The 27,073-nt window shown below is 39.0% G+C and overlaps 1 protein-coding gene across 1 annotated transcript in view; it reads left to right on the top strand.

Moving 5' to 3' along the window:
* Window positions 1–27,073, top strand: part of LOC5577938 — a 474,522-nt gene that overhangs the window by 409,454 nt on the left and 37,995 nt on the right. The window contains exon 8 of the mRNA XM_021857707.1: window positions 5,950–6,156. Within this exon, the coding sequence (XP_021713399.1) occupies window positions 5,950–6,156 (207 nt within the window). The remainder of the gene's footprint in view (window positions 1–5,949; window positions 6,157–27,073) is intronic.

Here is a 27,073-nt window from a genome sequence, read left to right on the forward strand (position 1 = left end):
TGCTTTCGTGTCTGAACATGTTTTATGCTGAATGAACAAAAATCGGTAAAAGAACTAAACATGGAAACTACGTTTTAATTAGGGAAGCAGCCGGTTCGTGGCCGCATCTCTCCATGCTCGGTTACGCCCCACGCTTGCCAAATCGATACGCACTTGATCCGCCCACCTAGCTCGCTGCGCTTCACGCCTTCTTGTACCAACCGGATCCGAAGCGAACACCATCTTTGCAGGGTTGCTGTCCGGCATTCTTGCAACATGCCCTGCCCATCGTATCTTTCCAGCTTTGGCCACTTTCTGGATACTGGGTACGCCGTAGAGTTGGGCGAGCTCGTGGTTCATCCTTCGCCGCCATACACCGTTTTCCTGCACACCGCCAAAGATCGTCCTAAGCACCCGACGTTCGAAGACTGCAAGTGCTCTTCGAGCATCGTCTACGTTTCTTGCCCGTAGAGGACTACCGGCCTTATGACCGATTTTTACATGGTAGATTTGGTGCGGGTGTGAATCTATTTTGACCGCAGCTTCTTGTGGAGGCCATAGTAGGCCCGACTTCCACTGATGATGCGCCTCCGTATTTCACGGCTAACGTTATTGTCAGTCGTCAGCAAGGATCCAAGGTAGACGAACTCGTCGACCACACCCAGTAAACACAAACTCGTATACGATAGCATATATGAGTACAAAAGTGGAGGCGATATACATACATGCGCCATTAGACTGCATGTAAAATGTACGTATATCGCCTCCACATTTGTACTCTTATATCTTATTATATACGATCGTGTGTTTACTGGGCATCGACCCGTCTATCGTAACACTGCTACCTAGGTGAGCTCTTTCGCGCTCGTCCCCACCAGCTAGCATGTACTTTGTCTTGAGGGCCACCAGTCCAACCTTTCCTGCCTCGCGTTTCAGGCGGGTGTACAGGTCTGCCACCTTTTCGAATGTTCGGCCGGCAATGTCCATATCAACGGCGAAGCAAACAAATTGACTGGATCTCGTAAAAATCGTACCCCGGCTGTTAAGCCCGGCTCTCCGCATAACACCTTCTAGCGCAATATTGAACAACATTCACGAAAGTCCATCACCTTGTCGTTGTCCCCGGTGGGATCCAAACGAGCTGGAATGTTGTCGATCGGCCGTCAACGAAGCCGGCTTGATAACTTCCCAAGGAAGAAGATCTGGGATAATACTTTGTAGGCCGCATTTAGAATAATGATCGCTCGGAAGTTCCCACAATCTAACACTCCTACGGTAGCTGTTCTGTTTCCCAGATTGTGCCTATCAGCTGATGCAGGCAATTGGTAAGCCTCTTTGGGCCCATCTTTATGAGTTTAGCTCCGAAACCATCCTTACCAGCAGCTCTATTGCTCTTGAGCTGGTGAATGGCATCCTTAACCTCCCTCAAATTGGGGGCTGGTTGGTTTCCATCGCCCTCAGTACTAACGAGGGCATTTCCTCTGTTGTCTCGTCCTGTGCTCTCAGCGCCATTCAGATGTTCGCCGAAGTGCTGCTTCCACCTTTCTATCACCTCACGCTCGTCCGTCAAAATGCTCCCATCCTTATCCCTGCACATCTCGACTCGCGGCACGAAGCTGTTGCGGGATGCGTTGAGCATATGATAGAACTTACGTGTTTCTTGAGACCGTTACAGCTGTTCCATCACCTCGCACTCCGTCTCCTCCAGGCGACTCAGTCCCACGTACCCGACGTTGCTCTCAGCTGCATTGTTGATGGCTGCTTTCACTGTCTCCAGCAGTCCTCAAGAGGAGCTTTATCCAGCTCACCCTCTTCCGGTAATGCAGCCTCGAGGTGCTGCGCGTATGCAGCTGCGACATCCGGTTGCTTAAGCCACTCTAGGTCATACCGGGGCGACCGTCAGTACCTTACGTTGTTAACGACGGAGAGTTTTGGGTGCAGTTAGCGCTACGGTAGGTCCTGACGTCGATAATGTCGGAGAAGTGCCGACCATTAATCAGAACGTGGTCGATTTGCGATTCTGTCTGCTGTGGTGATCTCCATGTGTATCGGTATGGAAGGCTGTGCTGAAAGTAGGTGCAACGAATGGCCATATTCTTGGAGGCGGCGAAATTAATTAGTCATCACACGATTTCGTTCGTCAGCCTGTGGGCGCTGAACTTTCCAATCTTCGATCTGAATTCTACCTTTATTAACGAGATTTTTAGCCCTAGGCTAGTTCATCTCGGGACCAACGGTTTTACTTCCCTTCCGAAGGAAGTCGTCACTAAAATTTAAAGAGCGAACCGCTCTCCTACTGCATTCGGCCGACAACAACCATCGTTTCATTTTGGATCGAGCGGAGATATTAGATTGCCATAGGCGATACTCCGCTCTCCCCGTTTTGGAAGTTTGCCATATCATCAACACGGACAAAACGGTAAACAAACGAAGCGACTGTGATAGTTTAAGTACGACATATGCAGGAATTTTGCACACACTTAAAGCAAAAATCAAAACAAACCATGTAGATAGACAGACAATAAGTAATCAGACAAACACTAACGAGAATGATAATGACACCCAATAGACTATTTCAACCCACTTAACTTGCATACAATATTAGACACCCATCTTAACTTTTATTAAACAATCAATACAAAATGACGGTTGAAATAACATAAAACAGTGAGAAGCAAACTGAGTAGTGAACCGTTGTCCAAGTTTTCCGTCTGTAAACCAGTTAAATAGTTAGTTAATGTCTTTAGTGTTGTAAAATTTAAATTGTAAAATGTGTCTGTTTGTTGAATAATTTTTAGGAAATTGATGAAGACCAAATACTTGACCCAAATCCATGAAACAAAACCACCAGACAAAGAACAAAATTTTCTGTAAGTAACAGTGTCTTTTCGTTAAAATTATGTATGTAACGTTGTCCAATTTGTTCCTTTAGAACCCTTGAAAAAGATTGAAAATACAATCGAAACGTTGGGCGTAGAAGAAATATTTTAGTTCTGATTGCCGTTGAGACTGAAAGCCGTTAAGAAAATCCCCGGTGTAACTCATAACAGTCGAAAGCATCCAACTAAAGCATAAGATGGCGCGAAATGACAACATCAATTTCTATCGACGAATTGGCAACGAGTATGGCGAAGTAAGTAGAGAAGCTCTGAAATCATATGCGAAGAACAACCGTAAATTGGGAAACATGATGAGTCGGAAAAAGTTCCTTATCCGATGTCGACGGACTGGCGTTTTCCCAAGTCACCTCAACAATAATTTCCATTGTGTTTACACACTACTAGAGCGTAACAGTCCTTTCTTGAGAGATCTACAGAAATGCACAAATCGCTTTAAGAAATTACTACTCAACATCGAAATCAAGCAGACCTATCATGATATAAGAATGCTACAATCGGAGTTGAATGGGCTAAAGGATGACATAACTCATTCATTACCTATGGATGTAGTTCAAAGTTTTCTCACCAAGCAAGACAGTTACTACGAATCTAACTTAACGAACAGAACAACCACCACTAGACGGAAGTTCGATCGGATCATCGCCGATGCTGCTGCCCATTGTAACACTGGGCTACCAACATGCAATTCAAAAGCCATCCACAATGCCACTACAGTTACACTACCACACGAAGTTGAAATTATGCTCAGCCTCGGTCCAAAGTTTGCCCTTCCTTACACATCGCTGCAACAGATCCCTTTCTATCACATCATAGCCGACATAGAAAATGTTCTCATTTCAACTCCCGACCGATCCGTACGTGATCGCAACAGATGCGCAGCAACAAACATCATTTAAAATTTATAGTGACTATCTCGGGGATGGGATTCGATCCCAGGTCCTCGGCGTGAGAGGCGTGTGTTCTAACCATTACACCAGGTCCGTCCCCCCGTCTTTATCATTATCAGTGCTTCCGGAGTGAGGGCTGTGCACGTTTATTATGCTGAAGTTGAAGAACCGGCCTTTGAGCCTCAACTTGCACATTCTCTCATTGATCGGCCACCACCCGATCACGCGCCTCTGCATATCACCCATCACTATAAAAGCTGTACCGATCAATCAGTAATTTGGATCGAAAGGACCAACTGTCAAAATTGCTGATCGATCGGTAAATTTTACCGAAGCCAACAAGCCTGCATTGTAATTAAATTTACCGTAAATTTGTAAATTTGAAGCCAATATTCATCCCTGGAATTAACGAAAACTGTATTTTTTTAAATGTATTTTAAATGATCGAATTTTTATTTTGCGTTTACGGATGCGTTTTAATTAATTCTATTTCCACTTGTATTTCAATTTCCACTTGTATTCATTCACTGCAATCCATGCAAAAATTTTGCACCAGTCGTAGTCAATGTGTTGGTGTTTGTTACAAATCCGCCGATGAACACCGTATCTCGCAGTACATTTAGGAAAACAGCAGTCAAAAAGAGTGTTTTCCGGTAAACAATCTCTCTTTTTTATGTGGTCATTGAAGTGACGGTGCAGTCCGGTTACATAACCTGGTACTCGCGACCGACAGAAAAAAACATTCAACGGCATCGATCGCCTGCAAAACATGTATTTTAATAAAAGAAAACTGTATTACTTACGAAAAATATCTACGATTCGCTCATCCTCCTCGCGTATTTGCTCCAGCACTTGCTCCATTTTATTTTGCACTTAAAACGCTTATATTTGCGGAAACAGATTTCCTTGCGACGCGATTCACAGGTAGACGAAAACAAACGAATATGGCGGATTTGACAGTTCGTGCGGCTAGATTACCGAGTTCGGTGATGCAGGGTTGTGTTTACCGAACAGTCAGCTTTATATTTCACCGACATCAGTGCTTCGAATTATTTACCGATTTGTCAGTGAAAATTTTTACCGTGTTCGTCAAATCGCGATAGAATCACTGACAATCGGTAATTTTAGTTACAGTTTTCGGTGAATATGCTGTTATTTACCGATACGTCTGTGTTTTATTTATTCACGGATTCAAATCGGTAAAAAAAGTTACCGAACTCAGAAGGTCTGTTTAAGTGTGTGTACTCTCGATGAAGAGATTTACAGTTCCATATACCGAGCTTCCAATCGCTAGTCCCTTTACGTTGCTGTGGTCTTCGCCGATTGTCCCGGTTCGTATTCTCTCGTTGATTATTCGTTGCCTGATTTTTTACGGCTGGCTTGCAGGGCCTGACACCAACCCCCTAGATTTCCGGAGGACCATTCCCCCTAAATGTGCGGAGAACCATAGTGCACAGTTTAGCTTAGAGTCCTTCTCTGGCACTCGGACGATAATCAGCCGCCCCTGACATGGGGAACAGACGCTGTTGTGAGCCGCTCCTAACATGGAGTACAGACGCTCAAAGTTTGCAGAAGCAAAAGCAAACCCCCCTTCCCTGACAGCATACGACCAAAGTTCCCACCGGGGGTTGGTTTCCCGATCTTCCCTGAGGTTACTCGTACCGCGGCCAGTACCGTGAGGAGGTAGGGATAGGAGTTGCTGGGTAAGAGGCTATGGACCGCACAGAGGGGTCTATTTTATTCCTTCAGGTACGCGAGGTACCAATGGTACGCCATGCCCAGCCATTTACCAACCGATTTAATAATTATGTGGATTGGATTACACGCAACTTCATATGGGCCCATTCACAAATTTCATAACGCTCAAGGGGATGGATGGGCTGGGCGTCCTCATGATTTCACGGTTCATACAAATTTGTAGGATATTCATACAAAAAGCGTTACGAGGGGGTGTGTGGGTGGCCTTTTTCAGCGTTATAAAATTTGGGAATGAACCCATGTATGTATCAAACCACTTATCTTCCTGATAGTGATGTTAGTTTCTGTGGGCGGACTAAAATGAACTCCGAAGAAGGAATCGAGACCTCATGAGCCCTTATCTAATATTTATCCAGATCTGTTTACCAAACCTATAACCTAACTTGATCAAACTAACGACCTCTTTTTAAAAAATCCCTTTCCAGCGGCCACCAGCTCGGAGGTGTCAGCCCGGCGGAAAAATCACACCAGCATCGAGAACAACACGACCAAAGTCCGCAGCGAGGCAGCCGTGGCCATCATCAAGAAGAACACCCCGGAAAGCTCGGAACCGAAGGGATCGCTGGCCTGTGCACTGCCCTGGGGCCACGGTTGGGGTTGGGCGACCCTGCCGAATGGCATCTGGAGCGGAGGTGAGTCTACCATCTACTTCTACTTTAATCTTCTCTACACACCTATCGTAAGAACAACTACTCGAATCAAACTCAAATTACACTAGGCAACAATGGGTTACTGACTATGAGCACTTCAGTTTTGAGGATGTGAAAGGATTCTACCCCATTACCCCAAATGCCACTACCTCGAATGTACAATTACCTACCTACAATATTTGAGGCAATGTGTTAAAATCAAAAGCCATTAATTTGGACGAAAATATAAAAATATGTAAATAAGTTTTCTATTTTTCGCAAAAGCTTTACGAGTTACTAGAAAATGCGATTTGATATGAATATCAGTGAGCCAGAAGCTAGCAAATAGTCAAAGTGTGTAAAAATGTTCTGATTTTGTAGCCTAGTGTAATTCGATCCGGTATTAAAACTTTCTTTCTTATGGTGGTAAGCTCCATGGAGGATGATACGCCAATCTAGTATTATCCTCGATTTTGCTAAGTATCAACCGATATTATCCTCGATTTTAATCCCGGTATTAACTTTAGTGCGCCGATTTTGGCATACTAAAGAAAATCCGAGATTAACGAAAATGTGGCTACGGTCTTGATTTGGATGACTAGTGTGCGTGTAGCAATGAAAACGTCAAATGAACGAAGAGCAAAACAAAACAGAAAGTTGTTATTATTTGCATCGGTGCTTTGTGTTCCTTTTTATTGTCGAGAAGTATTCCGTAATTCAAAGGTTGGTATAATTACTAATTAAATTCGACACTTTACTGGATTTTGTTGTTTAACTGCAGGACATTCACGGAACCCTTGAGAAAGTCCCGCCGGTAGCGAACCAAAGATGAACCAAATCAGCTTCGATACTACACGATTCAGAAGGTCCAAACCATGGTTGGGCGTGCAGTGATGTGATCAGAACAAATCTCAGTACAGTAGGTATAAGTCCAACCAGCTCCGACTTCTTTTGGACGTGAAACGTGCTGAAAAAGATGCCAGCTGAGGCTAAGATTCTTCCGGACAACAAGAAGGTTCAGAAGGAGAAATTGCCCGCGGAACAAGAATCGAAACTGAAGGTAATCATAGCCAAAACGATCACCCGTAGTGGCTGATAAGCTGGTTCGTCGATGCTAGAATCTGCTTTGTGCGGCCAAGGATACTTCGCATGGACCGCGATTTGGTTAAGAAGGCCATTCCGGCTGAGTTTTCCTTCGTGATGTGTATTCGTGATATCAGCAAGGCCGGCAAGATGCTGCGATTGTACCGACTAAACCAGACCAACAACGTCAAGTTAATCAATTTGAGGCCACCAAGAACATGCTGTGCAATGCTGAGGCCGTTATTTGGACAAGGTTTCGAGAGAGCGAGCTAAATAGAATAACAAGAGAAGACAATCTGGTGCAATCTTCGGAAAAGAACATCAAAAACAAATACCGTAAGGACACCATTCACCGCTCACATTTCAACAAGTTAAATATTGTCATAAATCCATTTTTGTAGAAAATAGCTGGTATGTGATGAATGGCTAATGGTACCGAATATGTATAAAAATGGTGAAAGTATGGGGCCCCATTCACCGCTTCAATGAAAATGATTCAAAGAGCCTTGAATGGAGGAGCATGAGCGATAAATAGCGTACTTACGGTATTTCTATATGAACAAGTACAATGAAATTCATATTTGATCAACAAATTACTGACAGTCCGTCATATCCATTACGATTAGTTTTTATATACTTTTTCAACCGTTCTATCATTTTTTTAAATATAGCAAAAGAGCAAATTCAAACTAGGCAAACTATGACTAAACAGGCTACATGCAAATACATGATCATCATTTTGATCAAATGATTCTTCAAGATGGTATTCCAAGCTTTTGCTTCATTATTTTTGTAGAGAAATCAATTCAAAGATGTTAAATTTCCCGTCCAGTTTTCTCCAGCTTGCTGAATGTATCAGTAATTGTTCTTAAAAATATTTATAAAAATTCGGGAGTTTTATATAAACGACTCATATATTTTTATTTAAATTTGTCATAGAACTCTTCAGTGAGTGCTTCCTAGAACGGCCAGGAATATCTCTTAGGACACAATTTAAAACGAATCAAAATTTAAAAAAAATAGTAATGTGTCTTCCACATATTTCTTGATAGCAGGGCTGGTAACGAGTCACTTTTTAGAGACGGTTACTATTTTAAACCTGGTCACTAAAAGTCACTATTTTCAACAAAAAGTCATAAAAGTAACTTTTTTCAGCGAAATGGTCACTAAAGGTGAAAACAAACGGAGTAGCTTTTCGCATTCGAAGTATCAGACCATCGCGTAGCCATAACGCACGTAAATTTCTCAAGCTACTGATTTTTTATCGTATTCGGAGAAGGAGAGAATCTCGAAACTATACAGTGTCTGTCATGCTAATGAGAGTCTGTTGTGAAAAAATGAAGCAATTTGTGTAGCCGTCTTTGAGTAATGAGCATTGAGGTATCTGGTACCACGCTGGCCAAATAAAGATCTTGAAATCTTGGGGGCAAGTCCTCTATGCCCGGACACTTTTTGTTTTGTGATGATATTTCAAAATCTGCAATAGTTTTACCGTTTATTTTTGTACAATTCAAAAGATTAGCAATATTATAAGTAAATAATAATATGAGAAAAAAAAACCTTTACATTTAATTTTTATGGTGGGTTACATTATGTACCAAAAATCGTATGCACTGAAATGTGTCCTCTATGCTCGGGCACTATGATTTGCATCATCAAAGATTACACCAAACCCACAGAAAGGCCAAGGGTTGCTTCGTATGTTAGCACATGCCTTATGGGTTCAATCTTTGCATAATGTACAGCGTATGAAACATATTAGCGACATCATAGGTAAGTTCCATAAACTCCTTCTTTATCAGCGCCATAGCGGTTGCTCGTATTCATATGAAAATGTCTTCGGGAATTCAACGCGTTTATAGTTCTTCACAATTTCTTTGTCAGCTCGAAGGTTGAAGTCTCGCATACTCTGAGATAACGCCCTAAAAGCCATTGGTAACCACGAGCGTAGCTCGTACACACATGGTTACCAATGGCTTTTAGGGCGAGATCAGAAGTTATGCGAGAAGTGTGCTCTTAGGTACAGTCAACTCACCCTTACTCGCCTACTGTATCTTAATATCTAGTTGGAGAACCATAGTAAAAATTGGTGTTCATGGCTACCTCCATGGTCCCTTGAATCGCATATTTGTACTGGTTTAGTATTTAACATTTTAATGTAACCCGGTATCTCCCTAACTCGATGGTCCCTTCATTATCGAGTTATGGAGAGATGACTGTACATCATATCTTGTGGCTGCTTCTCGTGCATTCATTTGCCTTAGAAGCATCATATTTACAGCACTTTATAAGGCCTCCAAGGACCGAAAGTTTTGTTGTTTATGCTTTATTTTTGTTTTCTGTACCCTACATTTATGAAAAAAGCGAATTATGAATTAGATCCCAGTTGTTAGTTTAAAATTTTAACTGTCCGGTCATAGAGGACTTGCAATGTTTTACAAAAAAGGTTGCTTTTCTTTGAAATTCGACATTTTCTAATAAATTTTGCATTGAGATTGATGCAAAACTTACTGAAGTCAACATATGGAGACAATTCAGTTTAAATTATAAGAAATATTTGTGGCTACACTTGTATAAAATTTTATCGTTTCATATTTTTTTGGTAGATTCTTTCAGAGTGAAACTTTTAACAGCTACTGTTTGTTCATGTTCGGACATGAAAACGTCATAGTTTGTATACACTGCAAAAATGTGTTGGTATAATCCTGGAATACTTAAATCTTAATATCATTATTCGTTTTTGGAAAATTCAAACTGTCTTAGCATAGAGGTTGTCCGGCCATAGAGAACATCCCCCTATCAAGAATAAAAATATCATGTCGTAATATTCTTAATAATACTTAATCGATTTGTATGATTTCTTCAAAGTAGCTCCTTATTACTTGCCATTATATAGTCAACATTTTATTTTTTGATAAATTGACCAAAAACGAAATGGCGGCCAAAGATATTTTTTATGGCGATTGTTGGTCCTTCAAGGAACATCGGAAACCAGGTCACCAATATCGACACGGATTCTTGAACTTGTAAAACAATGCTGCAAAATATCACATTTTATATACTGCCCATTACCAAAAAATCGACGAAAGTAGGCATTGAGGAAATGGAGTACCAAGTGTGTATAGAAATCTCTAAAATAAACTAATGGAGGAATTCTTGCTGCAATTCCATGAGTAAATTCCTTTTGGAAATCGCACAGGAATCAGTTATGAATCACTTGAAGCAATATAATTAGTGATATATGAAGAAATTCCTTGTGGACTTCTTGAGTATTCTATGTAGGATTCCCTGAAAAACACTTTTGAATTATTCTAGACCATGATTTCTTGTTAGTATGGTAGAAATAAAATAATCCTTTCTAACGTAAACAACAACACTCAGTTTTCAAGAGTTTTTGACGGGTTTTATGACTGAATCATTTTAGATAACTTGAATGTGATTGAGTGCATGAAAATATTAAGCGTGAGATTTACGAAACAGATCTCTAATGAGTTTGCTTTCGCAGCAAAGCTTATTGATTGAGATTTGATTGTGAGTCTATCAACATTGATTCTAGAAGAAATCTCAGGTAGAATATCTAAAGGAATTCCTGAAGAAATACCCGGTGAATTTATTGAATAAATATATGAAGGAATTCATGAGAAAATTCAGGGAAATTTTTTTGATGGAATTCTTGGTGTAATCTCTGAAAGAGTCCTTCGAGGAATCCATAGTAAAATCCCTATTAGAATTCATGGAGAGCTCCTTGATAGAATCCTTCTAAGAATCCCTGGTAAAATTCCTAATAGAATTTCTGGATATATTCCTGTTATAACTTATGGATAAATTCCTAGTCAAATTTTTGGAAAAAATGTTGTAGGATTCCCTAATTAAATCACTATATATCTGGCAGAATTATTGGAGGAATCTCTGATAGAATTCATGGTGAAATTACTAACAGTCTTACTGGTTGAATTTCTGGAGGAATACCAGGTAGAATTATTGGTGTGATTCCTGGAGGAATCCCTGGTAGAGTTTCTGGAATATTCAAGTGTAATTATTGAAGGAATCTTCAGTGAAATTCTTATAAAAATCCCTGGAGCAATCCTTGCGGAAAGAATCCTTAATATATTTCTTGGGGAACATTTATGGATTAATATCTGTTGGTATATCTCAAGGAATCTCTTTTGTAAATTGTACAGGTATCGCTTATGAAATTTCCGATGGAATTTTTTTCACTTTTTTTCTTTTATTTTAATAACATTCCCAGGAATTCCTCCAGAGATTGTTTCCAAAATTCCGAATATTTTTTCTCTAGGATTTTTCCATAGATTTTTTTCTGGAATTCCTCAAAAAAAAATCTTCCAGGATTATTTTAGAGATTCTTTTAGAAATTCATCCAGGGATTTCTTTAAGAATTCTTCCACAGATTCCTTATGGAATTCTCCAACATGATTTCCTTCAAAGATTCCATCGAAAATTACTCAAGAGATTCCTTAAGAGATATCTTCAGTGATGCATCATGAATTTCTTAAAGGTTTCCTTCGAGAAGTTCCTTCAAAAATATCAATACACAATAATTCCTAAATTTATCTAGAATATCTCTAAAAAAGGCTGAATGAATTTAGGAGCTTTGCAGGAATATTTAAATCATCCCTGGATAAATTCATACAAGAATTCTGTTAGGAGTTCCTGAAGCAATCATTAGCGGTATTTTTTTAGGAATCCATTGAGATATTCCTGAAGAAATTCCTTCAAAAAGTTCTCCGAGGATTCATTCAGAAAATACCAGAAAATACTCGGAAATTGTTCCAGAAATTATTCGGGGCCTTTCCTCTGGGAAATGCTCCGGTGATTTCCTCCAGAAATTCATCCGGAGATTTCGTCGAGGAATTCCTCCAGAAACTCATCTGGCGATTTTCTCCAGATTTTTTTTTTCAAGAATTCCTCCGGGGAAGTCCCCTACGAAATCCTCCGGGAATTTCCTCAAGAAATTCCTCAGGAGATTTCCCCCTGGAATCCTTCCAAACTTCTTCCAGGAATTCCTTCCGTCCAGAAATTGTTTTGGAGTTCCTACAGCAATTCCTCTAGATTTCATTCAGCAATTCCTATGTATAACAACAATCCAACAATTTCTTCGAAGTTCTTCCATAAAATCTTCTGGAGTTATTTCCAGTAAATCCTCTGGATTTGATACAGCGATTCCTCGGTAGTTCCTTTGGAGCTCCACCGAGAATTCCTTCAGATTTCCTCCGAAGTTTCTCCGGAGTTGTTCAAGCAATTGCCATGCAGTTTCTTCAGGAACGCCCCCTAGCTCCTCTAGTAACCGCTCCGGAGTTAATTTAACAAATCATCAAAGTTCCCCAAGGTTTTATTGGGATTCTTTCGGAATTTCTCCAGAAATGAAGTTCCTCTAGAAATTACTCCAGGAATTCTTTCAAATTTTTTGTCTGGAATTTGGATTTCCTCCATGGACCGTCCAGAAATTCTTTCGGAGATCCCCAAAAAAATTCTCTAGAGTTCCTTCGGGATTTCCTCCATAGTTCCTGTAAGATATTTTCCGCAGTTCCTCCAAGAAATCATTCGGAGTTTTTCCAGGAATTCCCTCAGAGTTCCTCCGGGAAGTCCTTCAGAGCTCCACCTTCAAATAATTCCTTCAGGTTTTTTTCCAGCAATTCCTCAGGAGTACCACCAAGAATTCTTCCGGGGTTCCTCCAGGAATTTCTCTGAGAATTACTTCTAATTTCCTCCGGGAAATACTCCAAAGTTTCTTCAGGAATTCCTCCATAGTTGATCTGGGAGTTCCTTCGCAGTTTCTCCAGCAATTCTTCTGGAGGTCCCTCGGGAATTTGTCAGCAGTTCTACCTGAAAAGTGTCTGGAGCTCCACCGAGAATTCCTTTGGAGCTCTGCCTTGAGGGCAACTTCACCGGTGCTCCAAATTACTGGGTTGGTCCAAATTTTTGGACCATGTTAAAAGTTGGAGCTTGCACGCAATTTTATTTCATATCAGTTTTCTGGTCTATTTTTTTGGAACCGGCTAGGAGCAATTTCACCGGTGGTCCATTTTTTGGTCCAAATTTCTATCAAAAATGGACCTGTCAAAATTAAATAGACCAATAAAAATACCAAACTGCAAGCGCATGCATTTTTTTGATCCATTTCGAATGTGATCAACAAAAACAAACAAATAGTATTGAATCAGCAAAATTCTAAAGTTTATTGCTGGAAGCTAGAATTTTTCACCTGGTATTTACTGATAGGTGGAAGAGCTGCTGCTGTGGAAGAATTCATGGAAGAACTTCGGATCAATTCCTGGATGAACTCCGGAGGAACTCTGAAGAATTCCTGGAGAAACTCCGATTAAAATCTTGGAGGAACAATGGCGGAAATTTGAAGGAATTACTGGTGGAGCTTTGAAGGAATTACCTGGAGAAACTCCAAAGAAAATCCATGTGGAACTCTGAAGAAATTCTTTGAGAACCTCCAAAACATACCTAGGATCCGAAGAATTTGCTGGAGGAAATGCTGATTTTTTTTTTGAGAAACTCCGGAAAATTTTTTGAAGGAACTATAGAGGACATCCCAGAGGAACGCTACAGAAATTTCTGGAGCATATTCAAAGGAATTCCTGGAGAAACTCCGAGGAATTTCTAGAGGAACTCAAAGGAATTTCTGGAGGATCTCCAAGGAATTTATGGAGGAACTCCGAAGAATTCCTGCAGGATGTATGGAGGAAATCAGAATCAATTACCGGTGGGTCTCTAAAGGATTTCTCGGAAAAAGATTTGAAGGAATTCTTGGAGGAACTTTTAGAGGAACACCGAAGGAATTCCTGAAAAAAACTCCAAAACTATTTCTGGAGAAACTCCGAAGGAATTCCTGAAGAAACTTCGAAGCAAATCATGGAGGAATTCCGAAGAAATTATTGAAGAAATGCCCGAAGTAACTCTGAAGGAGTTCTCGCAGTAATTCTGGAGTAATTCCTGGTAGGGCTCTGGAGTATTTCCTAGAGAAAATCTGAAAGAATTGCTGAAGAAACCCAAGCAACCAAAATTTCGTATAAATGGACATGTTTTGACTTAGAACTCCGAAGGAATTTCTAGAGCAACTCAGGAGGAATTACCGGTGAAGCCAATAGAATTTCTGGAGGAACTCTGAAGGAATTTCTGGAGGAATTTCAGGAGGAACTCTGTACAAAATCCAAGAGAAACTCCAAAGGAATTTCTGGAGGAACTCTGGAGCAATTCTTGGAGAAACTCTGGAGGCGTTCCTGGAGAAACTCCGGATACATTGCTGAAAGAACTCTGGAGGCGTTTCTGGTAGAACTCCGGAGTTATTGCTTGAGGAACTCCGGAAAAAATACTGGAGAAACTATGGAGGATATTTGAAAGAACTCCCGATGAACCTTCGGAAAAAACTTTCCAGGAATTACTGAATGAAATCCAGAGCAACCGCTTGAGGAACTCTTGAGAAATTTCTAGAAGAACTCTGATGGAATTCCTGGTGGAAATTCAGAAGAAGTTCCGAGGAATTGCTGGATGAAATCCAGAAGAATCGCCGGAGGAAGTCAGGAAAAAAATCTGGGCGAACCTTAGAAACATCCTAGAGGAACTCCCGGAGGAAATCTAGAGGAAATTCCCGGAGAATCAAGAGTTTCAAGAATTATTTGAGGAACTCTGGAGGAATTCCCGGAGGAAATGTAGGGAATTTTTCGAAGAAACTCGTGAAACATTCCTAGTCCTAATCCAGAAGGAACCCTGGAGGAAATCTGAATTAATTCCTGGTGGAGCTTCGAAAGAATTCCCGGAAGAAATCTGAACGAATTCCCGGAGGAACTCCGAAGAAATTCCATGAGAAACTATGAATAAATTCTTGCAGGACTTTCAAACAAATTATTGCAGGGACTTCGAAGAAATTGCCGGAGGAGTTATCTAGAGGAATTTCTAGAGATACTCCCGAAGGAATTCCTGAAGAGACTCTGAAGATGTTTATTGAGTAGGTTTCGGAGGAACTCTGGAGGAAATACCTGGAGGAAGGAAATCTGCGGACCAATTCCTGGAGCAAATTACCAGAGGAATTCTATGAGGAAATCCCCGGAGCAATGCTGGACGAACTCTCCAGATGAATTTTCAGGCGGGAATCCCGAAAGAATTGGTGTAGGAAACACCTGCAAAAATTTCTGGAGGCAATTCGCGGAAGACTTCCTGGTGGATGTCCCATGAGAAAATCGTGAAGGAAAACCCCGGAGAAATATCTGGAGAAATTCGTGATGGAAATCTTGAGGGATTCGTGAAGGATATCCCCGGATGAATTCACAGAGCAAATTCCTGGACGCATATTTTTTGTAAGAAATCTTCACATGAATTTCTGGCTGAAATTCCATGAAAAATTCCAGAGGGAAATCCCCGAAGGAATTTATGGAGAAATTCCTGGTAGAAATCTCAAGAGGAATTTCTAGGTGAAATCTCCAAAGGAAGTCCTTGAGCGAATCCCATATGAATTGCTGTAAGAAATCTCCTAATAAACTTCTGGAGGAAATCCACGGAGTAATTTCTGGTTGAAATCCTATGAGAAATTCATGGAGGAATTTCTGGGGAAAACACTGGTGCAAATCTTAAGAGGCATTCCTGAATCCTGACAGAATTCCCCTGAGGAATTCCTCGTGGAATTCTTGAAGTAAAACCCCGAAAGAATTTATGGACGAAATCGCTAGAGGAATTCGGTGAAGAAATCCCCTGAAGAATTCGTGGAGAAAATCCCCGGAAGAGTTTCTGGAGAAAATCCTCGGAGATGTATCTGGTTATTGCTGAATAACGGTTTAATCAGCTAAGCTTTGCTGGAGAGTGATTTGTTTAACACTTGTTCAGTAAAAAAGTTTATTGGAAACGTAATCTCCGGAGCATTTCCTGGAGGAAATCCCCGGAAGAATTTCGTAGAAAAAATCCAGTGAATTTCAAAAGGAATTTCTGGACGAAATTCCGTTGAGAAAATTCCTGGGGCAAATTAATGCGGAAATTCTCTGAAAAAATCCCCAAAAGAATTCCTGGAGAAAATCCAGGTAGATTTTTTAACGAAATCCCTGGAGGAATTTCTATTGAAAATCTCCTTTGGAATTCCACAAGGAAATCCCCGGGGAAAACCCCCGGAGGAATTCATGGAAAATATCTTCGGAAAAAATCCCCGGAGCAATTGCTGGTGCAAATCCCCAATGAAATGTCTGAAGGAAATCTCGGATGAATTCGCTGGAAAAATCCCCGATGGAGTTGGGAGAATGCATAAAGGAATTCCATAATGAAATCCTCGGAGGTAATTCTCGGGGGAATTTCTGCAGAAATTCCTGATGCAAATCCCCAGAGAAATTCATAGAGAAGTTCCCCGTATGAAATCTGAGAAAAAATCATCAGAGAAATTTCTTAATTAAATCCCCGGAAGAAATCTCCGGAAAAATATCTGAACGAAATACGCGGAGAAATTTCTGGATGAAATACATGGAGGAAATTCTCGGATGGATTCCTGGAGGGAATACCCGGAGGAAATTTCCGCAGAAATTTCTAGTGGAAATGTCCAGAGTGATTCTTGAAGAAAATATCCGGATAAATTCTCTAATGAAATCCCCGAAGGAATTTCTGGAGAAAATCTTCGGAGTAATTTATTAAATTTATCCAATCTACGAAGTATACCGTAACTACGCTAACGCTAACGCTAAATCTTCGGAGTAATTTATTAATGAATTTATGGACAAAATCCTCAGAGGAATTCCTGAAAAAAGCCCCGGAGAAAATCCCCCGAGGGAATTCTTGGAGGTAATCCCCGGAGAAAATCCTGAATTTCCCAAGGATTTCTTGAGAAATTCCTGGAGCAAATCCCCGGAGTAATTCTAGCAACAAATTCCGGCACGAATGTCTGAAAGAAATCCCCGGAGGAATTATTGGAAGAAATCAAAAGAGTGGTGAAAATCCTGGTAGGCACATCGGAGTAACTTCGGTAGAATTCCTGGAAGAGCTCCTGGAGATTTCTTTAGCCAGACTTCCTCGGAGAAATAATATAATTCCTGGAGGTGTCTCTGTATGAATTCCTGGAGGACTATTTTCTGCCTTCCTTCTAAAATTACTCTTTTTCACTTCGAAGACTAATCTTCGAAGATAAATCTCCGGAATTTTCTAAGGATCCAAGACTTCCTATTAGTTTTGTAAATCAAATGAGTTGCTTAGATAATTATTAAAAACAAATAATTAATTGAATTCTTTAAAAAAATCCGCTGGATTTTCTGGGAGTTTTCCTTTAACAACAGAACAATACCCCTGGAGAAACTTATGCAGAAATGGTCGGAATAATTGTTGTAGTATTCGTTGGTGTGAAACCTCGAGAAATGAAATTTTGTGGATCTGTAGATCTGTTGTTTTAGAAAAACGGCGAAAAACTGGCAGTTCAGAAAAAGAGGAAGGAAATCTTGCAATAGCATTTTGTAAAAATAAATATGGTTAGTTATGTCTAATCTACAGATTTTACAAAATTTGTAAAGCTCTATGAGTGGGTGAGTAACCAAAATGATCATTTCTAGCATTATGAAATACGTGGAGTAGTTGAATACCAGATACTATCATTAGCAAAAAGAGCATATTAGAGCAAACGAGCAAACCATCCAGAATTTGGTTTCTTAACGTGAAGTACCAAGACGATATGAGGAACTGTGGCATTGTATGTAAATGACAACTGAAGCGAATGCTAACATAAGGGCCTAAGTAACACGATCAATTTCTCTTTATCGATCTTCTCTTTTGGGAATGCAGGTGACAATGTGCTGGTTTCTCGGCAGTTTATTACTTCACGACGGTGCAGTGAGGCAATTTTACATCCTGAGGTGAAGAAATGCAAAGCAAACTTACATCTTGTCACCTTTATTCACAGAGAGAGGAGAGATGAAGATAAATCGGCCAAGCAACTTACGCCTTTATTCTAGCATACGCTTGAACTGTGCTACTTTTGTACGTGACAACCGACAACGCCCCCGCTGCTGGTATAAAACAGCCCTGACTCTGTCGTCGGGAAGCATGTGTAGATCCGCTGTGCTGCAACGATTTCTTACCGTATCGTTGTGTATAATTTGCCCGTGTCCACCGTAGTATCGGGAGAAATCCTTAGGGCTGTGTGTCTGTGAGTGAAATTACAATGATTCCAGAATAAAATCACGGGCACATCGATCCTTTATCACGCTCACAGAACGATTGCTTTTTCGCTGCTGATTATTCGTACACCTCTATTTTTGTCTTGTACAAAATAACCGTCGCATATAAGCCGGAGAAAGAGAATTCCAGTTCATTCCCAGAGTGGCTGCTGACATTATTTCCCTGATGGCAGTCCTTTTACCTCGAAATCGACACTAGCAACTGCTCTGTTCTCCGCTTGTACTGTTCGGGAAATCGTACCCAACATTGCTGTAGCTGAAATCAGTTCCTGTGGTACGCCTCGTGAAGGTGCAACGGCTCATTTATTCCGGCATCACTTCATTTCCGTCACCGCTTTCTACAAAGGGATATTTATCCTACGAGGAACACTATCGGGATCACAAAAACAATCCTGCTAAACAAGTGCAGACGAATCTGGTAATTTGGGAAATCATTTCATAAAATTATCAGCGAACCGTGGAAACAAAACAAAAAAAGCGATATGAAATGTCACTTTTCTATCTTCATTTCGGCTTCTCTTTCTCATACGCACACATTCACGCGTGGCTGCGTTTGTTTGCTTTTGGTGCTTACCGAACGGGGTATTAAATTTAATCCGGGATTTTGAAAAATCCGGATTAAATCTAGTACTAACTACGTTGGAGCTTACCACCATTATTCCTGGGAAAGTGGAAAACTTTTCCCATTTATCATAATTACTCGTCAGTCGATCGGAAAAGGCCGCGGGTTGTCGTTCATTCCTTCTATCGTTTCATCATCGCCCTCATCAACATCAACCAGTGTTGTTAATTGACCCCTTTTCCTCAAAAGTGTGCCTCACGCCGTCATGATTTGACAAAAAGTGCCAATCGAATTAATCATACCCTTCCTTTGGGTATTAAATATTTATTGGTTTCCAATCGGGAGACGTCCGGATTCGCCACAGCTCTCGATTTCGAGTGGAAAACCAATCTGAAAGTCATCCGTTTTTGCTTGCTCAACACGGAGAAAACAAAGTACTCAAAAATAAGTTTTTTTAAACTCAAAAATAAGTAAAGGCAGTCGAACTGAGGAAATGGGTGATTTTCATTCTGCCAAATAGGTAAATTTAACCCAAACTTTGAGTTGTTTAACGCAAACTCAAATTTGAGTAAAAAAATACTTGTCTAATTTATTGCGCCGTACATTTGTTTTATTTGAAATGAAGTACTTTATTAAAAATATTTTGTTTAAGCATATGCAGATATTCAGCGTGTTTGAAATCGCCCCAAAATACCAGCTCAACTGATTAAACACACAAATATGTATGCAAAACAATAAGCAATTTGCCAAACACTTAAAAAACGCAAAGTTGAGTAGAAACAACTCAACGTGTGGCATTTGAGTTGCGTACTAGTCGTTGAGTAGTTTAAACTCAATTTTGGATGAAAAAATTCGCCAGCCATTTTGAAATGTCAACGCTGATCATTTCAAAACAGTCACCGCCATAGTAAGACGTCTTAGTGCAAAAAATCATAATTTTCGTTAAATTAAAATACTCAAGTTATTGAAATTATGTTTGAGAGACATTATTAGTGCTAAATTATTGTTCCTGGCATCGTTTTATAAAAGCTCCCGCATCTGGTCAGCAAATATTCCGGTTTTGCTAAAGGTAAATATCCACAGAAAAATTTGGTGTGCCAAAAAAGTAATAATGTTAAATTTTTCCTTTCTTTTTCAGGAGTTCATTTGTCTTGGATCAACTATTCTCGGAGTGAAGAAGTGATTGTTTCCGGTTACTAACATCCCGTTTCAACTTCTGTTCGCCGTTCCTGCACCCGTCATGCACGATTTCCGGAACCGAGAAGCTGGTTACTGTTTCCATCTGTTGTTGCGTTCCCGGAGAACGATTGAAGGAACCGACACGCCGATTGATTGAAATGTGACTTCGAAGTGATTTAATTGAACAAAATGAAATGTTATGATAATTTCGTTAAATAAAAAAATATATGTTCGTCTCTACATATCATAAAAATATAACTTGTGCTTATTTTCGACTATTTGTTTGTTAAAATTTCGCTTCGATTAAAAAACTACCTATTTTTGAGTTTTTTCCCTCGAGGTTGCGTTGGGTAAATACTACCCACTGATACAATTTAATGCATCTACTCAAATTTGAGTACTTGGCTATTTACTCAAATTTGGGGTAACGCACAAACGTGCCGAGTTGGGTTGAAAGAACCCAAATTTGAGTTCTTCATTTTCTCCGTGAAGAGAATCCTGATGGGATAATAATCTCCGAATCCAGGTTGCTGTGAATAGACGCGTGTGGTAGATGAAGGCGAACGTGAATTTGTGATGGTAATGTTTGGCTCATATTCAACGGGGGTTTCCTTTACACCAGCGGATTTAATAACGATTCATTCATCCGATTTCGGATTTTTGGATGTACCATAAATATGGCATTACTTTGAGAGCCGAGTGGTAAGAGTCCTCGGCTACAAAGCGATGCTGAAGGTGTCTGGGTTCGATTTCCGGTCGGTCCAGGAGCTGAAGCTGAGAAGCAGACTCTGTCTCAGTGAGGACATTAATGCCATGAAGAAGAACATTGGCGTAGGAACAAGGGGGGCAGGGGGGCCTGGCCCCCTCCATAATCATCCACGACGCCCAACCAACCACCCCCCCCCCTCGCGCCATAATTTTTGCTGATATTAAAAATAAAAATTAAAAAACAATTAATTTAACATGAAGCAACATCTTTCCAATCAATGTACATGACTCTTGTTATTGCTGCTCAATGACCATGCTGAGGGTCGTGGGTTCGAATCTCACTGAGGATCTTTTCGTAAAGGAAATTTTCTCGATTCCCAGGGCATAGAAGTATCTTCGTACCTGCCACACGATATACACATGCAAAAATGGTCAATCGGCAAAGAAAGCTCTCAGTTAATAACTATGGAAGTGCTCATAAGAACACTTATCTGAGAAGCAGGCTTTGTCCCAGTTGGGACGTAACGCCAGAAAGAAGAAGAAGAAGAAGATTCTTGTTATTGACAAAAATCTCTTTAGTAGTTACGTTATTTTAGGTTGTACAACTACAGTGAGAAAACCTCGCTTGTCTTACACAACATCAGCGTGGCGGTTCTAACTTCGGTGAATTGCGAGACAACCGAAAGCTCAACCGTCCAGCTGTCCATCGATCGGTTACTGTTAGAACTAGCTACTGATTGAATACGATATGCACATTTTTCAACATCTCCGTTGCAAATAACACCATGGAATAAAAAAGCGTCAATATCCTGGAAGTATAATTCCCAAAATTCGTTTTTTTTTCTCAAAAATCCAAATAGTCTTGCATAAAGCATAAAGGCGGCATATTCATTACATTCCGATTCCTCATGTTTTTTGGAGAAATGATAATCATCTAAAGAATTCCATATATCAACTTCAACTCGTATAATGTCAGAAAAAATAATTGAAAAATTAGAATTATGTCTAAAGGAATTTCTCAGAAAATATAGAGCGGGAATTTTTGTCCAAAAATAAGGCTTAACTTGCAAGCAATTTCGGATTTTTTTTTCAGATGAATGGCAGAAATTTAACCTGAAAAAATGTAACAAAATCGACCATAGTGTTTTATTCCAGTATTAAATGATATCTTTAATTTTTATTCAATTTTTAAAGTATTTAATTTTGCATGAGTCAATTTACTGCGTAAACTATATTTTTTCTAGAAAATCTATTATTTCGTAAATAATTTGATAAACTTCCAACAGATTTGAAGCATTTTTTTTCAAAAAACTTTTCGATATTCTTTATAGAATTTTAAAATGATGAAATTCCTCAAGGAATATTGAAAGGTGGTTTCAGAACATTTGCAAATCTCTTGGTCAAATAATATTGTGGAACTTGTTCATACTTTCAAAGCGAATTCCTCCTGATGGAAATCCATTCTTCTATGTCTACCATATATTAGCAAATTGATTCCGGAAAATGTTCCAGGATTTACTTAAAAAAAGTTACTTAATTTTTCAGAAGTTCAGTTTTCCCGCAATTCCTCAAAGAAAAACATTGATTCTGTCATATCTAATGCTGTGATATTTTGCTGAGTTTCTTCTGTTAATTTTTTTTAAATATTTTTCCCAAAAGTTATATAACAAATTTTTCCGCTAAGTTCATCAAAAGTCATAAAAAATATTTCCAAAGTAATTCACAAATTTCGTCAAAAAATCTTCTATACTTATTTAGGGTTATTCAACAATTAGAAAGAATATTGCCTTCGAAATTTCAGATGAAATTTGTCGAAAACACCAGGAAAATTTTTGCTTCAGCAAATCAGCATAGCGGTAAAGGAATCTGTAGAGAAACATACAGCAAATAAATGGGAAGGGAGAAAACTTATTAGGCTATTCATAATGAAATTAGTATTGATCGTCCTTAAAACACTTTCTTAAAAATGATTTTGCCAATCATTGGCAGAATCCATATGAGGATTCTAGGAAATCAGAAGTCAAGGAAGGACAGATTTCAAGGATAACTTCTAAAGAAGATTCTGATGGACCTTCTTGAGAAATTTGTTTTAATTCATTAGATAGGTTTTAACTATCTTGTAATTTACCTCTAGAGAAAAGATAATAAATTATCTTTTATTGTACCATTGCCCTACCTGCTTCAACATTTTATTATTTCTCCTTCCTTCGCATGACGCTTTCAAGAACTTTGTACAAAAATCTTTCGATATTACAACTTTTTGAAGAATTTAAAAAGGTAAATTATAGGAATAGTAAAATAAATTGCAAAATTCTTAAACGTATGGTTCCTGAAAGTGCATCAGGAATTCCTTAACAAACTTCCAATGCAATGCAAAAGTTTCCCCTAAAATTTAAATTCATCAAAATCTTGCATTACGATTTTTTCCACAATACATCTTCGGCCATGTTCTTAAAAGATGCCGGCCATATTTTTGCGTAAAACTTATACAGTACTACAAAATAACCAACCATATTTGGAGTTTATTTTCATAATTTGGAGTTATTTTCAGAACCTGAAAGAATAGTTGATGGAACTTGTTAAGAATTTTTTTTAGAAGTTCAGGTATAATTTGCAAAATCTTTGTAAATACGGTGAAATTTTTTTTCAAAAGATTGCCAAATGATTTTCGCGGAAGAGTTTTTGAAAGAATGTATTCCGCTAAGAGCTTCATAGGAATGTTTTTTTTGGGTAAGCATTTTTGAAAATATTTAAAAAAATATATTTTCGAGAAAGTTTCGAGGAAAGGCGAAATGTTGCTCCTTGATTTATAAGGAATATGAAAAATAATTATCACTAAAAAATACAGATAGATCTGCGAAGAACTTCTCTGAAAAATCATGAATAACATTTTCTCAATTGAGTTTTTTTTTAAATTGCTCATGAACTTCTTGTTACGGTAATATCCCGATTTTGTTAGCCCCATGCTGCATTTAGGGTTGACAAAATCGGGAAAGAGCTAAAATCGGGAAAAACATTTTCGACTCGTTTCAAGTTTCATTTTAACTTAAGGACTTAATTTTACAATTTTATTAAAATAAACATTGTTTTTTAACTTCCATTTTTTATGTACCATAATCCAAGGTAACATTGATGAGTTTCTTGGCTGATTTGGTCTTTAGATGATTGTATAGACGTGGCCAAGGTCATAATTGACCCTATGCACCCAATATTGCCAGTATAGACGTGTTTACTCTGATTAAAATAAATATAAATTTTAGGCTGACAAAATCGGGAAAAAGGATGCTAAAATCGGGAGTAGACAAAATCGGATCAAAAAGGGTGCTAAAATCGGGGATAGACAAAATCGGGGGCTGACAAAATCGGGTCATTACTGTATTACGATCTTTACAGTAACACCTGGAAGAGTCAATCTTTTTTTTCGGGAAGTGTGGATAATTCGGCTTTTCAAACAATCATTTAGTAACTTCGGGAAGAACTTCAAAAGCAAAGTTGGTAAAGCTGTTGGCGAACTCTCTGAAGAATTCATGGAATGATTCCTTGCTTGGTGATCTTGATGACATTTTTGATGAGACCCCTAGAATTGTTGTACTCTTTTCTAGAAGAAATCCTCAGTAATTCCTGAAAATCCTAAATAAATTATCAGTGAACACAGGAGGACACTTTGAACTTCAAATTGGAATTTATATGTAATAAATATATGTATGACCTTCAGCATAAATGATTAAAAGAACTTCTAATGTATTCTCTGGCGGAATCCTTCAAGAATTTTTTTAAGCTGTTCGATAGAGATTCTTCGAGAAATTATCTGGTAAGATCAGAAAGTCTGAGAATGATTTTCCGTGGGAATCCCAGGACGAACTCAGTGAAAATTGTTATTGAATAAAAAAAACACTGAAAAGTAAGAAAAAATTCATGAAGAAATTCCTGTAGGAATCTATGTAAAGCACATTGTTGAATACCTGAAAAGTTCGTGGGAAAATCACAATGGACATTCCTTGTAAGTTTTTGCTAGAATCCTTGTAGAATTTTGACTGGATTACAAAAAAATGAATGTTTTTCGTAGCGAAAATTGAAATTTACAAATATCCCTGATGTGCTGCGAAATGAGAAAAATGACAAATAAATAACAAAATCAATAAAAACAATACAAGTCTGTTAAACTACGATTTTTTTGAAAATCGTGAAATTTGCGACCGACATTACTTCTGTAAAGCAAGTATTTGCTAGGCCCCCCCTAGGCCCCCTCCAGAAAAAAATCCTAGCTATGCCAATGAAGAATAATAAGACTGTGGATGAGAGATACTGAAGAACGATGATGGAATGGTTAGTATGATAGAATTATGACGGAAACGTTGTGTCCAATATCTGTCACACAAGTATAATCGAAAATAATCTATACAGGATAAATGGCCTCCCATTGATCACTGCAACATGTGTAGTTTTGTTAAGAACACTTCACCATTGACAATGCCATAGAAGAAAACAGAATCCTATCCTAATCCAGATTGTGCTAGTTATTCAGATCCGCTCGTTTCCTGCAAGGATCATTTTCAATTCAAAACCCCATCTCTCGAAGTCTATTGAAATCAGGGACTTGCAAATGATGTAAGTAAGCGAAAAAATGGAACCGTTTTATTCGCCATATCTTTCAACTCACACTCCAAATTATGGGGTTCTGTGAAGTGTGAGAGACACCGAGCATGAATAGCGGAAGCCCTATTCTCCTCCTATTGACAAACGAAAAGGACGACGACTGCCATTTTAATTCCCCCATTCATGACACGTGGCTTATCTCGTCTCAAGCAAGCAAGCAAAGGATGCTCTCTGCTCAGCTGCACATGCAAAAGGCACTTTTCAAGTCTTTTCAACGAGTCATGGCCATAACCGGTGTGACTTTATGTTCTGCTGACTTGAAGGTGGGCTGGCTGTGGGAATGTCACTCATCAGTGAAGAAAGTTCAAATGGTACAGTCACCCCACAGTTATGGATAGCACACAAATATGGATCAAAGTTGGCTTAAACGGCGAATATCTCTTCAAATAGAGTTGCAATTACGTATACTTTCACTAATACACCATTCGCTTGCTTCACAGATAAATTGCTTTTATAGTGCTCTGATCCATAATAAGAGTTGATTTGATCCATAATAAGGACCCTCCTGTTCCACTGATCCACATCTGTGGGATGGACAACGTTTGAAATTTCTCTCGAAATCGACACTTTTTCGTAAATAACCGCGATTTTTTATGTGTATTCTCGAAAACAATTATATTCGGCATTGCCTGGCGGGTAAATTTGTTTTGTACAAGGTCACCATGATTTGTAATCATATTTTATTCTAAAAAATGACCCTTAGCTGATCCATAACTGTGGGGTGACTGTACGAAGAAATCATGGATCGTCACGGGGTTGAAATCAGAAACTATCAACATGCAACAAATAATATGGCGTAATTAACGTCAGGCGATCGTGTCTTGTACACAATCTCCTCTGTTTTTGGAAAATATAGATATACAGATTCTGTATACAGAATTTTGTCAAAACTATTATACAGATTTTTGAATAAAGCGAAGTATGCACTTCAACAGAAAAGTAGGTAATCGCCTATCTCGATGCGTGGGAAATTTCTTGCAAGAAATGCTCAAGAAAAGCATTTTTCTTTGATCGCAGTACCGTTTTGACTCATATTCCGAACACTTAAGGCCGACAGTGATTTCAAATGCCTCTGATGGGCATAAATTAGCAGATATTTGGAAAAATTTAAATTTCTCCGCAAAGTCTAACTGTTAGCTGTTGGAGTTGCCGAAAAAAAATTATTTTAACTCGTTTAGTACTGTTTTTACTTAAAAGTATGAAACAACATTTTGATTCAAATGCCGAACACTCTGTTTATTCTGTCTCTTATTCCGAACACCTTGATTCAGATTCCGAACAGCACGAATAAATCGCAAATAAATTTCTCTGAGCTTAATCTACTGGTCTCGAACTAGAGAATCATCACTACTCCCGAGGTATAAAAAAGATTGAAAGATGTAAAAATTGAACTGCAATTGACTACCTTTTGCTTGTAATTTGATGACATATTTCAGCGAAACATTTCAACCAAATCGCCATACAAAAACCGAGTGTTCGGAATATGAGTCTGTTCGGAATTTGAGACAAAACGGTACGCAGTTGAAAAGAAATGTCATTTCAAATGGAGCTCACTGTATGAAATTTC

Source organism: Aedes aegypti, chromosome 1 (genome assembly GCF_002204515.2).
Source record: "Aedes aegypti strain LVP_AGWG chromosome 1, AaegL5.0 Primary Assembly, whole genome shotgun sequence".
In the NCBI taxonomy this organism is placed as follows: domain Eukaryota; kingdom Metazoa; phylum Arthropoda; class Insecta; order Diptera; family Culicidae; genus Aedes; species Aedes aegypti.